This window comes from Myxocyprinus asiaticus, chromosome 49 (assembly GCF_019703515.2).
Source record: "Myxocyprinus asiaticus isolate MX2 ecotype Aquarium Trade chromosome 49, UBuf_Myxa_2, whole genome shotgun sequence".
Classification (NCBI taxonomy): Eukaryota; Metazoa; Chordata; class Actinopteri; order Cypriniformes; family Catostomidae; genus Myxocyprinus; species Myxocyprinus asiaticus.
This window is the reverse complement of record NC_059392.1, coordinates 1,798,541-1,811,482: the sequence shown is the minus strand read 5'-3', so window position 1 is coordinate 1,811,482 and position 12,942 is coordinate 1,798,541. Positions and strand designations below refer to the sequence as shown.

Sequence of the window (12,942 nt, the reverse complement as noted above, 5' to 3'; positions counted from 1 at the left end):
TCTCTGAAAACAAGACAAAATATCATATGTAATTTTGTTTCTCAAGTACATTTATCTTGTTTTAAGAATTTTCAGATATTTTTACTGGAAAACAAGACAAAAATAATAGGTAAAATTATTATTATTTTTGCAGTTTTCTTTGACAAATGGTAGATGGGGGGAGTGTTCAGGAAACCTGTTTGAAAACAGTAATTTTTGCAATGCAGTTTGTAGTGCTAGAAGTTACACACCTTTAAACAAAAAATCAACCACCAAAACTGAATGAAATATGAGACCCATCATAAAATTATGAACGATATTTATTGTACCTTCTTAGATATATAGAACAGCCGATTACCTGCAAATATGCCGACTGGACTATCAGGCAATATGTATGTTGGTAGTAAAAAAGATTAACAGAATAATGAATCAGCAGATTATCATGATTATAACACTGATAAGTATATTTATCATTCTTTAACCTCACCTTTACATATCGGTGGTCTCGTTTGTGCTTTGATATGACGTTTGTGACATCAACAAATACGTTTCGGCATTTACACAGTTGAAATAAAAAAAAATGGTTCAACACACACAGTTCACTTTTCATTAACAGAATAAAATTTAAAGTATAACACATAGACACTCACACACAGCACTTTTGAGAAGACACACAAACGCACAAATTTGTATTGTTCAGGCACACATTCAGTGATTTTTGTGCAAACACTCACTTGCACACAATCATTTATTCATACAGTGAACCCAAAAGTATTTAGACACTTAATTAACATTAAAAATGTCTAAATGTCATTGCAATAGATACAGAATATCAAAACAAGTGTAATTTATTTGAAATAAAGATCACTTTTCAAGCAAAACATTTAAATTAGCGTTTAAAGTTAGCGGCCATTTAGATTGACCACGTTCTTGAAATAGCAAAAATGTAGCGTTCCTGCGCAAGGCGCTGAAAAAAATAGTGAGACTCGCCACAATGGTCAATATCAGCCGATTAGTGCATGACCGTTTCTTTCTTTGGAAAATAAACATCACTTGCACTGATATTTTGTTATATAATGCAGTGATATTTAGAAATATTTAAATGTGACTTAAGTGTCCAAATACTTTTGGGAGGTATCGTTGTGTGGACTTTCCAATTGCATTTATTGTTTGTAAAATATGCTAATTACTCCAGATTATAATACTACCTGACTCTAAACACACCTTTTGGCATTTGTAGATATAATTTAAGGACATTATTTACTCTCTTGTGAACCATTTTACATTTTTTCCAGGCGGTTTTGTCACCTTGCTATTCTTGTTGGGAGATTTTCAGGAATTTCGTTTCTACAAGGACAGCGAAATCTGCTCGCACACACACACAAACATGATTACCATCGTCCAACACCTGTACATAATTAATGGAAACTTGGCGATAATAATAATGAAGTCTAAATTAAACTAAAAACATGCAAAGGACCAGCATGCATTTACAAGATGGAATGCGCATGGCATGACCACACAGCTAAACGCAACGTCATATGGGACCCAAACTTCCCTGAAGACGTAAATAACGGTTGCCTTGTCCGGGAAAATTACATTCTCATAAAATACATAGAGGCTGGATTGGTCCAATCAGAATTCAGGAGACTAATGAGGCTACATACAGTGAATAAGCGTTATATTTATCTACTGACCTACATAAGCCACTCATCTTAAGACAGTTTCGTCACTATGTACACAAAAGGCATCAGGCTCCTTTAGGAGAACGCTCCATGCTGACGAGGCTTCTAGGAGTTTTGTTTCGGAGGCAGTACTTCCTTTGAGTGTTCAGAAAATCATCAAAATTTTTGTACGTTTCCACGTAACGTGTTTGTGAAAATATACTGTTTTTTTTGTGACTGGTTCCATGTTGTTCTTGTGGTTCTCCTGTCTGTTGAAGATCCATTGGAAGGTTTTTGTAATTTTCGTGGTTATAATGTGGTCTGCTTTGGTCGTTTTTTCAGCAGGTAAAATCTTCGAAGTTGCCCTGGCCGGGATGGTGAGGTAGCATGTTAGCTGGGTAGGTTGACGGGGTACGAAGGTTGTCACAGGGGGCCTGAGAAGACAGACCAACATACAAGATAGATACAGGCAGACAGACAAAGAGGCAGAGAGGCAGACAGATGAAACAGAGAAAAGAGAAGATGACAGCAGCAGTTAGAAACACAGGCCCTTCAGACATCTAATTAGAGAGGAAACTGAATTTACTTCCTCCACAGATCAGAGTCATGACTGATACTGACCCACTCAATGCAATTTCTATTGAACTGAGACCTTGAATGAAATAAATATTAATTACTGACTGAACCCCTTATATCTCATTGCCAAACCAAATCTCCTTACTATCAGTTACTTGCATAATAAGTAGCTGCATCTATTAAATAGTTAATGTATGCAATTTGTTAATTAACCATAACATGATTTCTGGAGATTGAAATCGCACCGTCCTCTACCCATCCATTTTCTCTCCTTATTTTCTCCCATTTGCAATTCCCAAGTCAATCAGAAAGTTTGGAATGGAATACTAATGCACTGCATACTGTGAAGTAACAACTTGAATAGAGCGCAACAGTCTGGTTCCAGTAGTAAAGATCCCATTCTTTTATCCCATAGACAAATTGATTTTCAACGATAACTTATAAACCTTTAAAGACAGACCTACCGTGAGCTACGAGGTTGTTCATCGATGGTATATGCTTCAGTTGAAGCCATCTGTCTGCGTTATCTCAACTTAATTGTTTAAAAATCGTGTTTGATAGCGGAATTCATGGTAAACAACTACACTACCTTGGAAAAGCAGAGAAGGATCCACCAATCAGAGAACGGCGTCCAACGAAACCCGCGAAACGTGCCTCAGAGCGACCGCACGCTCCCATAACAAACTGTGAACGAAGTTACCGAGTCGGTTTCTCTTCACCGTTAAACTACTTATATATTTGTATAAATCGGTATATTTTGCAATAAACTTAAAATATATTGTTTCTATACATATAATCAACAACCTAAAATCAATAGTTTTATACATTCCCATTGTTTTTTATTCAATTACATCATTCACAATGCTTCATGGGATTGTAGTTTGTGCCCTCATGAAAGACGGTAAGTACACAGTTGTATCTTTGTCTTTATGCATGATTTTCAAATACTTTTTTGCCTCAAAACACAGTTGGTGATGTTGCGATTCACCTTGGAGCTGGTCGGTTTGGTTCATGGCTTTTTGGTTCAACTCGTTTATGAAGGATTTTCTAAAAATCTATGGAAGAAATGAATGGGGAAAATAGTTCTGGAACCCACTGAAAAAGTGGGTGGGCTATTGAATATAGTTGAATATAAAAAATGTGAAACGTTACGTAAAAATTGTGAAAATGCTAAATGAAAAATTGCAACAATTTTACACTATTACATTAACAAAATAACCTTTATCAATGCATTGTCACAATGCATTGACTTTAATATGGGTGTCACATGACCTCATTATATGCAAATTCAGCAAATGGCATCTCGAAAAATAAATGATTTTTTTTTATTAACATTTTTAATAGGATTTCGTGCCAAATATTTACTTTTGTCAGTCTGATCAAATTAGTCAAAAAAGAAATGCTAAAATTACAGTTGATAAACAACAAACTTGTGTAGGTTTGTTTACATTTGAATTTTTGACAGTTGGAGTTTGAATTAACAAACATTCTGTCAATGTAAATCTATGAGATTTTTCCAATATTTCATTGTCCGCTGTGTGAAAACCGTAAGTCCGATCAGGTAGAAAAGACATAGCACACTGTTTCAGAACAGCCTGAAGGTCTGTGCCAAATTTGGTGGCTGTAGCTTGAAAGCTCTAGGAGAAATTAGTGTTTACAATTTTTATCTCGGTTTACGAATAACAGCCCCCAAAGTTTCTAGAGAAATTGTTGTCACATGACCTCATTATATGCAAATTCAGTAAATGGCATCTCGAGAATTCTTTTTTAATCCCTTTTTTATTGAATTTCATGCAAAAATTGTACTTTTGTCAGTCTGATCAAATTAGTCAAAAAAGAGATGCTAAAATTACAGTTGATAAACAACAAACTTGTGTAGGTTTGTTTACATTTGAATTTTTGACAGTTGGAGTTTGAATTAACGAACATTCTGTCAATGTAAATCTATGAGATTTTTCCAATATTTCATTGTCCGCTGTGTGAAAACCGTAAGTCCGATCAGTTAGAAAATTCAAAGCACACTGTTTCAGAACAGTCTGAAGGTCTGTGCCAAATTTGGTGGATTTAGCTTGAAAGCTCTAGGAGAAATAAGCGTTTGAAATTTTAATCTCGGTTTATGAATAAATAAATAAAAAACCCTAAACAAAGTTTGTAGAATAACAGTATGTTGGCTTCATCAAGCCAACATAATTAAAGGTCAAGTCAAGCAACTGCATTATGGAATACAGTATCTCACACGGTTTACTCTGTTTACTGCACATTTTGGTTTATGTAGTAGATCGTCACGGTATTCCATGCATACAATAATTATACATACTGCAGAAACATTGGGAGTAGCTTGGTAGTATACTACGCTCATTGTTGCCTGTTAGTGTAATTTAAAGTAGATAGATGGGTACATAGCATGAGAGACAGACAGATGGATAGATAGAGAGAGAGAGACAGATCAGAGAGATAAATAAATATACACTGTATGTACATTGTGTATTCATCACAACAGGAGTGAGATATTGCGAACTATTTCTAGAGACTGCACAATTAAGATCGCTAGTCGTTTCGGTTTATAGTTATTCCATCACTCGGAATGTTCGGAATGGAATACTAGCGTACAGCATACCGTGCAGTATAACTGAGTACTGCCTCCTATTTGTAACATATCAGCGTATTTTCCGGAAATAACGTCACATCTACTACGTACTACTCAGTAATAGCTACTACCATCGTTATGAATGAAGTTTTCATCTGTTCATGTGATAATGATAATGTTTCAAGCAATATAATGTTGGGTTTTTATCTCAAATTAAAAATAAAAAAGTTTATTTTGCATTTGAATCCAATTTTGTGTAAAAATGTTGTAACCTTTGGCAATCTGACCAAATAACGAGTCATGAAAGATATTGTTATTCCGCTCATTATTGTCTGTTCGTATGTGAGTGCATGGTTCAGCACAGATACTGGTGTGATAGTTACTAACGTGACGTTTCACATCGTCCAGACTGAGAACGGCTCCTCGCTCGTTATTGTTACTCCGCTGATGTTTCTTCTTAGCACAGTGGCAGAGTTTGAACTTGATCACCTGTGAAGAGAGCAAAAAAACACGTGCCTGAGACTCACAAATTAATACACACAATTCATGTTTGCCGTTTTCCACAGGGGGAGCAGTTCTTAAAGCTTTTATAGAAGTATTACTTTCTTGTCAAATTAGTGATAACTGCAAAAAAGCGACTTAGGGATGTTCATACTGAACGCGTTTTTAACGGCAACACCGCATCTTGCTGTTTTTTCAACTTGGGAAAACAGCATTGAAAACATTAGGGCTCTATTTTCGTGAGTGCGCAAAGCACAGCGCAACGTGTTACGACCGTGCGCAACGTCTTATCTAATTTTCGTGCCAGCGCAAATGGGCATGGGTGGGAGTGTTTGCGCTACTGTGGGTGTAGGCGTGTAAACTGTGCATGTCTCGTATGTAAATAAAGTGGTGCAAAGCAAAATTTGCTATTTTCCTAAGAATTTGATCGTTGCGCTAAGATGTTTCAAAACCACCTCTTAACTCAGCGTTTGAAGTGTAATTTGAATTTAGAAATATTTCAATAAATGAATTAAATTTTTCAAAATCAATGTTGACCAGTAGAAGTGAAGTGTGTGCTGATACAATCACTGTTATACTAGCCATGATGTGTGTCAGTAGATGAAAATTATTAATAATTCTTACATTCTCTATGATTTAAAGGAGCTTACATCCATATCCTGAACCACATTTTCCATGCTTATAAAAGAAACGTGTCCCATTTAACAAGGACGCACAAGACAATGTAAATCCATATTACTGTTCTTCTAACTGCATATTTTGCATTGCATACAGTCCATTTACACTACCAACTTCTTATGAATGTGCTGTCTTTGTTTATATCGCTGGTGTTTGACAGGAAATGGACTATATAATAGGACGGAGACGGTGCCGGAGAAGAACCTCCACTGACCTGATTAGCACCTTTCACCCACGATTTCACCAAACCCATTGCCCATTGCTCTTATGAGTTAAGGCATTGCGCTTAGTGCTTGCACGCTTAAAATAGGGCCCTTAATGTTACTCATACCATGCTGTTATTAAAATAAATGACCATATCGGGGTTCTAGGTACTTCCATATTCGTCAAACCCAAGACATCTAAAGATAACTGAGGGTTTATGGAAACATCTGAATGAGATCAGAATTATTATTATTTTTTTAAGTGTTCTTATTGGTTATAGTGAGTTTCTATGCAGTTGCTAATGTGTTCTAAATGGTTTTTAGCGAGTTGCTATGCAGCTGTTAAGGTGTTCTAAATGATTTTTAGCGAGTTGCTGTGCAGTTGCTAAGGTGTTCTAAATGTATTTTTGCGAGTTGCTATGCAGTTGCTAAGGTGTTCTAAATGTATTTTTACAAGTTGCTATGCAGTTGCTAAGGTGTTCTAAATGGTTTTTAGCGAGTTGCTATGCAGTTGCTAAGGTGTTCTAAATGTATTTTTGCGAGTTGCTATGCAGTGGCTAAGGTGTTCTAAATTATTTTTAGCGAGTTGCTGTGCAGTTGCTAAGGTGTTCTAAATGTATTTTTGCGAGTTGCTATGCAGTTGCTAAGGTGTTCTAAATGTATTTTTACAAGTTGCTATGCAGTTGCTAAGGTGTTCTAAATGGTTTTTAGCGAGTTGCTATGCAGTTGCTAAGGTGTTCTAAATGTATTTTTGCGAGTTGCTACGCAGTTGCTAAGGTGATCTAAATGTATTTTTACAAGTTGCTATGCAGTTGCTAAGGTGTTCTAAATGGTTTTTAGCGAGTTGCTATGCAGTTGCTAAGGTGTTCTAAATGTATTTTTACAAGTTGATATGCAGTTGCTAAGGTGTTCTAAATGTATTTTTGCGTGTTGCTATGCAGTGGCTAAGGTGTTCTAAATGGTATTAACGAGTTGCTATGCAGCTGTTAAGGTGTTCTAAATGGTTTTTAGCGAGTTGCTGTGCAGTTGCTAAGGTGTTCTAAATGTATTTTTGCGAGTTGCTATGCAGTTGCTAAGGTGATCTAAATGTATGTTTGCGTGTTGCTATGCAGTGGCTAAGGTGTTCTAAATGGTTTTTAACGAGTTGCTATGCAGTTGTTAAGGTGTTCTAAATGGTTTTTAGTGAGTTGCTATGCAGTTGTTAAGGTGTTCTAAAAGGTTTTTAGCAAGTTGCTATGCAGTTGCTAAGGTGTTCTAAATGTATTTTTGTGTGTTGTTATGCAGTGGCTAAGGTGTTCTAAATGGTTTTTAGCGAGTTGCTATGCAGTTGTTAAGGTGTTCTAAATGGTTTTTAGCGAGTTGCTATGCAGTTGTTAAGGTGTTCTAAATGGTTTATAGTGTGCTGCTATGCAATTGCTAAGGAATTGGTTTCTAGTATAGGTCGACCGATATTGGATTTTGCTGATACGATAACTAAGATGGTGGATAGGTTCGATAACCGATTTCAATTCGATTTATTTAATGTTTAAACATTTTTTAGTCTTTTCTTACTGTGATGGGCACAGACATAGAGGCAACAGGAGTCAAAAAATGAATAATCCCAGATGCAGTTTACCGTGCAACCAAAATCCCAATAATAATCTGGAAAAAATAAGATTTGGTGCATAACGCAGGACTTTTAACTATGAACAAGCCCAAAATACACTGAGGACAATAAAGGAAAACTGACAAAAAAAAAAAAAAAAAAGTAGCAACTATCAGTGTTTTGCAGATAACCGATAATTCCAAAAAAGCAACTATCGCACCGATTAATCGGTCGACCTCTAGTTTCTTGTGTGTTGCTTTCCAGTTGCTAGCATGTTTTGCATGGTTGCAAGGTAGTTGCTTACTGGTCAAAGTTAAAATTATGTACTGGTCTCAATGGAATTGGAATGGAATTTTTCACTTGTTTTATTGTCTGCAGAGGCAAAAGTTGTAATTTTGATCACTCTTAATATCACACCTTTCCTCAACACGATGCATGATTTGAGTTATCATTCATGTCCGTAGCACACATGAGACGAGTTACATGCTGACGTTTAATACTTAGGGTTAGTTTTTTTTTCTTTCAAATAATTAAACCTTTGTAAGTATTATCAATAGTGAGAGTGAGGCTTAATTTTTCAATCTGATGGTCTGGAACTCAACCGTTTTTTCTTCCATTTGAAAAGCTGTTGTTGTAGATACTGACAGAAACAATATATTGAAGCATTAGATCGGCGGATGTAACCAGGGCATTTTCCTCAGTGCCAGTTCCCATGAGGCCCATCTGACACACAGTATGGCAGAGATGGATGATAGACTGCTTGTTATTGGCTTACGGCTGTCATGTTTCAGGAAGTCAGCTTAAATCAGCCAGATAACAAACACGAGCCCTGGAACTGACAGCGTTTATGCGGCATTTCCTGCAAAAGACGCCAGTTTTCACCTGCTGTATCTGAAAGACCGTTCCATCTGTCATGATGTTACTAGTGTTTAAATTCTGTTGGGTTTACTAGAACGAGTGTGAATTTATCAGCTGTGCGTCTACATTTATTTATATTTATTATTTTATTATAGGCTATTTTGTGGAGTCAGCACTTCAGAAATATCACATGACCTGTTATCAAACTCGCCCTGCTTTTGTAACAGTTTAAAATGTATAAGTAAAAATATAGTAGGTTAATATTAATGCTGTTTATTACTGTGTTATATTATACTGGTTCATATAAATGAAAGTGATTAAATAATATTCTTCTTTTTGTAGATTTAGCGATCAACACTGTGTGGAAACATGCACTGATTATTTTTAATTAGATTTTTACTGTATTTTTCTAATTATTTACAAAAAATTTTTTTTTTCATTAAACGTTTTAAATCTATTGAAATGATAGCTTCTCTGATTGGAAAAAAAATATAATTTTAAGTTGTTTCAGAGCAAATACAGAAATATACATTGAGTGCAATACTTTTGAAGGTGCAACACCTAAATTATCAGGCTACTTCAAAATGCCTTAAGCGCTAGATCTGCCGACAATATCACGTCATCATAGTTCTCATCTGCTTTGTTCGGTTTCCTGCTCGATCACCTGTTATCACAGTCCAATGACCAACACGCAATTTTCACCCAATCAAGAGATAATTTCACACTTTCACCTTCAGGATACTGATATCTCGTTTACAATCACGTCTTGAGGAAAGACTTGAAAGCTAATAACACATTACACTTCGTACGCTGATTGTAGAAGCTCTGGGAAAGAGTCCAGAGTGGAAAAAAGTTTCAGCTGTTCGAGACGGCTGGTTTTGTGAAGGTTATAGTTGCGATCAAATATAATAATGGGGTAAAGCAGGATATGCTGAATTTTGAGTGACTAAGAAACATTCTAGAAATGTCAAGACTGAGGCTAATTATTTCAGAAGAGTCCTTGAAAAAGAAGGAAAGAAATAACCAGAACATTTTGAGGTCTTACCTCATAGAGATAGTCGAAGAGCTCCAGGATTGTTAAGATACTGGCGCCAATGAACAGTCCCATCTGTCCACCAATATCACCTGAAACAGTACAGCAGGGCAATTACTAGTGTCATTTTAGCTAATTGGTCCCAAAGAGTCATCATATCATCACATCATCAGACATATCTCTGTAATAAAGCCAACATACTCTTAATCTACAGACTCTGTTTAATTTTTTTTTTTTTTTCAGAATCCCTAAACAAGGACCACCATTTCTAACACTAACTCCTCCAAGAGCTTTTAAGCTAAATACACCAAATTTGGTGCAGACCTTCAGACTGTTCTGACTTAGTTTACAGTGTATTTTTTAACTGATCAGATTTTCGGTTTTCCTGTATCTGACATTCAAAGTGGCCAAAAAAGTGGCCAAAAACACCCTGAGTCTCCAGTGATTCATTAGGAAGAACCGCCTCAATTGAGCATTTACTTTACTTACAACCAGAAAAACACAATAGAAAGTTGTATTGACTATTGTGGCAGGGAGGGCGGGGCCGGGTCGTGATGCTGCACACCCGGCCCCTAATCAGGCTAATTAAGCCCTCGAGAGTGATAAAGGCGACTGGAGGCGGCAGTTCGATAGAGAGAAAAACTTTTTTTTTACTCGCCGGTTCTCTGATACGCCATAGCCTGGTCCTTGGCCACTTCTCCACCCTCTAGTGAACGACAGCCAAACCTCCCCAGGCGGATCGGAGGCAGTCCTCCGGCCCCTGGCGGATGGAATGCCCCGCCACGTTTTCAGCGGACGGTAGGGGTCTCCCCCGCCCCTGGCAGCAGTTCTCCCGCTCCAGGCGGTCGGCCAGAAGCCCCTCCCTGCTCGCGGTCGGCGGTCCACTCTTGACCCAGCTGTGATTTGGCAGCTGGTAGGGGTCTCCTCCGCCCTTGGCAGCGGCCCTGACCGCTCCAGGCGGTCGGCCAGGAGCCCTTCCTCCCCTCGTGGTCAGCGGCCGTTCCCCCGCTCTCAGGTGGCCGGGCTCCTCCGTCCCCTGGCAGATGGCCGCGGCTGTCCGTTGGGGTGGATGTTAGTGGCGAGGACTCTACTACGGTGCATCCCTCCTCCTTCATGGGTTTCGGCACCAGCATAGCAAGGTAAAAGGGTAAGGAGGAGGCGAGAACAGGCTTGACAATATAAATAATAGTTTAATAATAAACTTAAACAAAAAGACACATACATAAACACATGCAGGGCAGCTGCCTGTAACTCTCTCTCTCTCGAACTGCCGCCTCTGGTCACCTTTATCCCTCTCGAGGGCTTAATTAGCCTGATTAGGGTCCGGGTGTGCAGCATCACGACCCGCCCTCCTCCCTGCCATATTTTATTTCTTGTATGTTATTTTACCATTTATTGTCTTGTGAATCAGTTCAACTGAATTATTAAACTGGAACTGGAACGTTATCCACTACAAGTGGCCAATAATTTTTTTGAAATTGGATTCAGATTACACTACTCATCACTTCATGGGAAAAGTAATCACATTACTAATTACTTAACTTTTAAGTTACTTTCTAAAAAACTTTTCACAGGTTTTTTCCCACTCAACGAATACAAAGTAATGTAAATACGAACATAATGCACAAACACAATCAATTTTAAAGGTATTCTACATATTATTTTTTACATTTGTAACCCAAGTAACGTACTTAAAAGTCAGTTACTGTAATCTGATTACATGAATTTAAAATGTCTTATTTATGTAATGTAAACAATAACATATACATAGTATTTCCACAACTGTGTACAGATTTTAAAATTCATTCTTTTAGTCACATTCAAATTTTGTGAATTCATCTCTTAAAGATCGTAAACACAGCTTACCCAGAAGTCCAGCTATCTCATATGCTTTCTTCTGCTCAATGGTCTCATAGTTCAAAGCTTCAAAGAAAATGTCCAGGACCATGATGTTATCTCTAAAAAACACAGCAGAAGGGAAGAGTGAAGACATCACAGTGGATTCACTTCCGCTATCATCCTTCATACCATCCTCAGAGCATCGATTCACAGTCTCTGCCAATTTCACGGCATTTCATTCTCTAATCTGCTGGAGTTGTGAGCAGATGGTTGGAGTCGAGCCAGTGTGCCGCCTCAGGCCATTTCTGACACAGCTGGGGTTGATACTGCAACTGATATGTGCTGAGCACTTAAGTTGCATTTGGCAACATCAAGTAGCAGCGCTTATTGAAAATGAAACTGTGTGCAAACGTTGACCTAGATCATATAATTTAACTTGGCAGCTCACAACTAGTTTTGCTTCAGAACTCAGATTTTACATTGGATATCAAGTGGCAACCCAACAAAGTACCAAATTCGTACACAATTAACAGAAATGTCCTTAAAATCAAACATTTAAATTTATTTATATTACTATAAACTGCACAGGCCCCCTAATATGCCAATTTATTTATATTAAATAGGCTGAATAAGAAAATTGTCAATTTTGGTTTCTACAGTAAATGTCGAGTTTTGATGCTGAATAATGGCCGAAACATACTCTCCCCAAGTACATGAACGCACATGCTTCTAGAGATGCAAGCTCAATTTCGTGCACTGTTGCAGTCCAAAACGTGTCTGAACACATTCATAACACAATGCAAGTATGCGGTGCATTCTCAGCATTCCCACAAGGGGTGCTATATCGGACATTAGTGTGAACTGGCCACTTCTACGGTGAGTTTTCTCTACTACTGTCATGGTGAAGCAACAGTTTAAAGAGAATATTGTTGGGGGGCCTGGGTAGCTCAGTGGCAAAAGACGCTGGCTACCACCCCGGAGTTCTCTAGTTCGCTAGTTCGAATCCCAGGGTGTGCTGAGTGACTCCAGCCAGGTATCCTAAGCAACCAAATTGGCCCGGTTGCTAGGGAGGGTAGAGTCACATGGAGTAACATCCTCATGGTCGCTATAATGTGGTTCATTCTCAGTGGGGCACATGGTGAGTTAAGCGTGGATGCCATGGAGGATGGCGTGAAGCCTCCACACACGCTATGTCTCCGTGGCAATGCACTCAACAAGCCACGTGATAAGATGCATGGATTGGCAGTCTCAGACACAGAGGCAGCTGGGATTCATCCTCCACCACCCAGATTGAGGCAAATCACTACACGACCACAAGGACTTAAAAGCACATTGGGAATTGGGCATTCCAAATTGGGTGAAAAAGGGTAAAAAAGTTTAATGCACATAACTCTATCGCCCCCTTGAGTACTGAGGTTTTTTACCGCCACAGTAACATA

General features: G+C 38.0%; 1 protein-coding gene across 6 annotated transcripts in view; it reads right to left on the bottom strand.

Moving 5' to 3' along the window:
• Nucleotides 1-303: 303 nt before the first annotated feature.
• The window catches only part of LOC127438488 (acid-sensing ion channel 1B), a 191,705-nt gene continuing 179,066 nt past the window's right edge, over nucleotides 304-12,942 (bottom strand). For 3 of the 6 annotated variants that reach the window (XM_051694117.1, XM_051694113.1, XM_051694116.1), the window contains 4 exons: nucleotides 11,531-11,622; nucleotides 9,677-9,756; nucleotides 5,194-5,295; nucleotides 304-2,077 (listed from right to left, as the gene is read on the bottom strand). In XM_051694117.1, the coding sequence (XP_051550077.1) occupies nucleotides 1,982-2,077; nucleotides 5,194-5,295; nucleotides 9,677-9,756; nucleotides 11,531-11,622 (370 nt within the window). In that variant the 3' untranslated portion in view covers nucleotides 304-1,981. Of the gene's footprint in view, nucleotides 2,078-4,536; nucleotides 4,585-5,189; nucleotides 5,296-9,676; nucleotides 9,757-11,530; nucleotides 11,623-12,942 lie in introns of all 6 variants that reach the window. The other 3 variants (XM_051694115.1, XM_051694114.1, XM_051694118.1) reach the window with 2 other exon arrangements.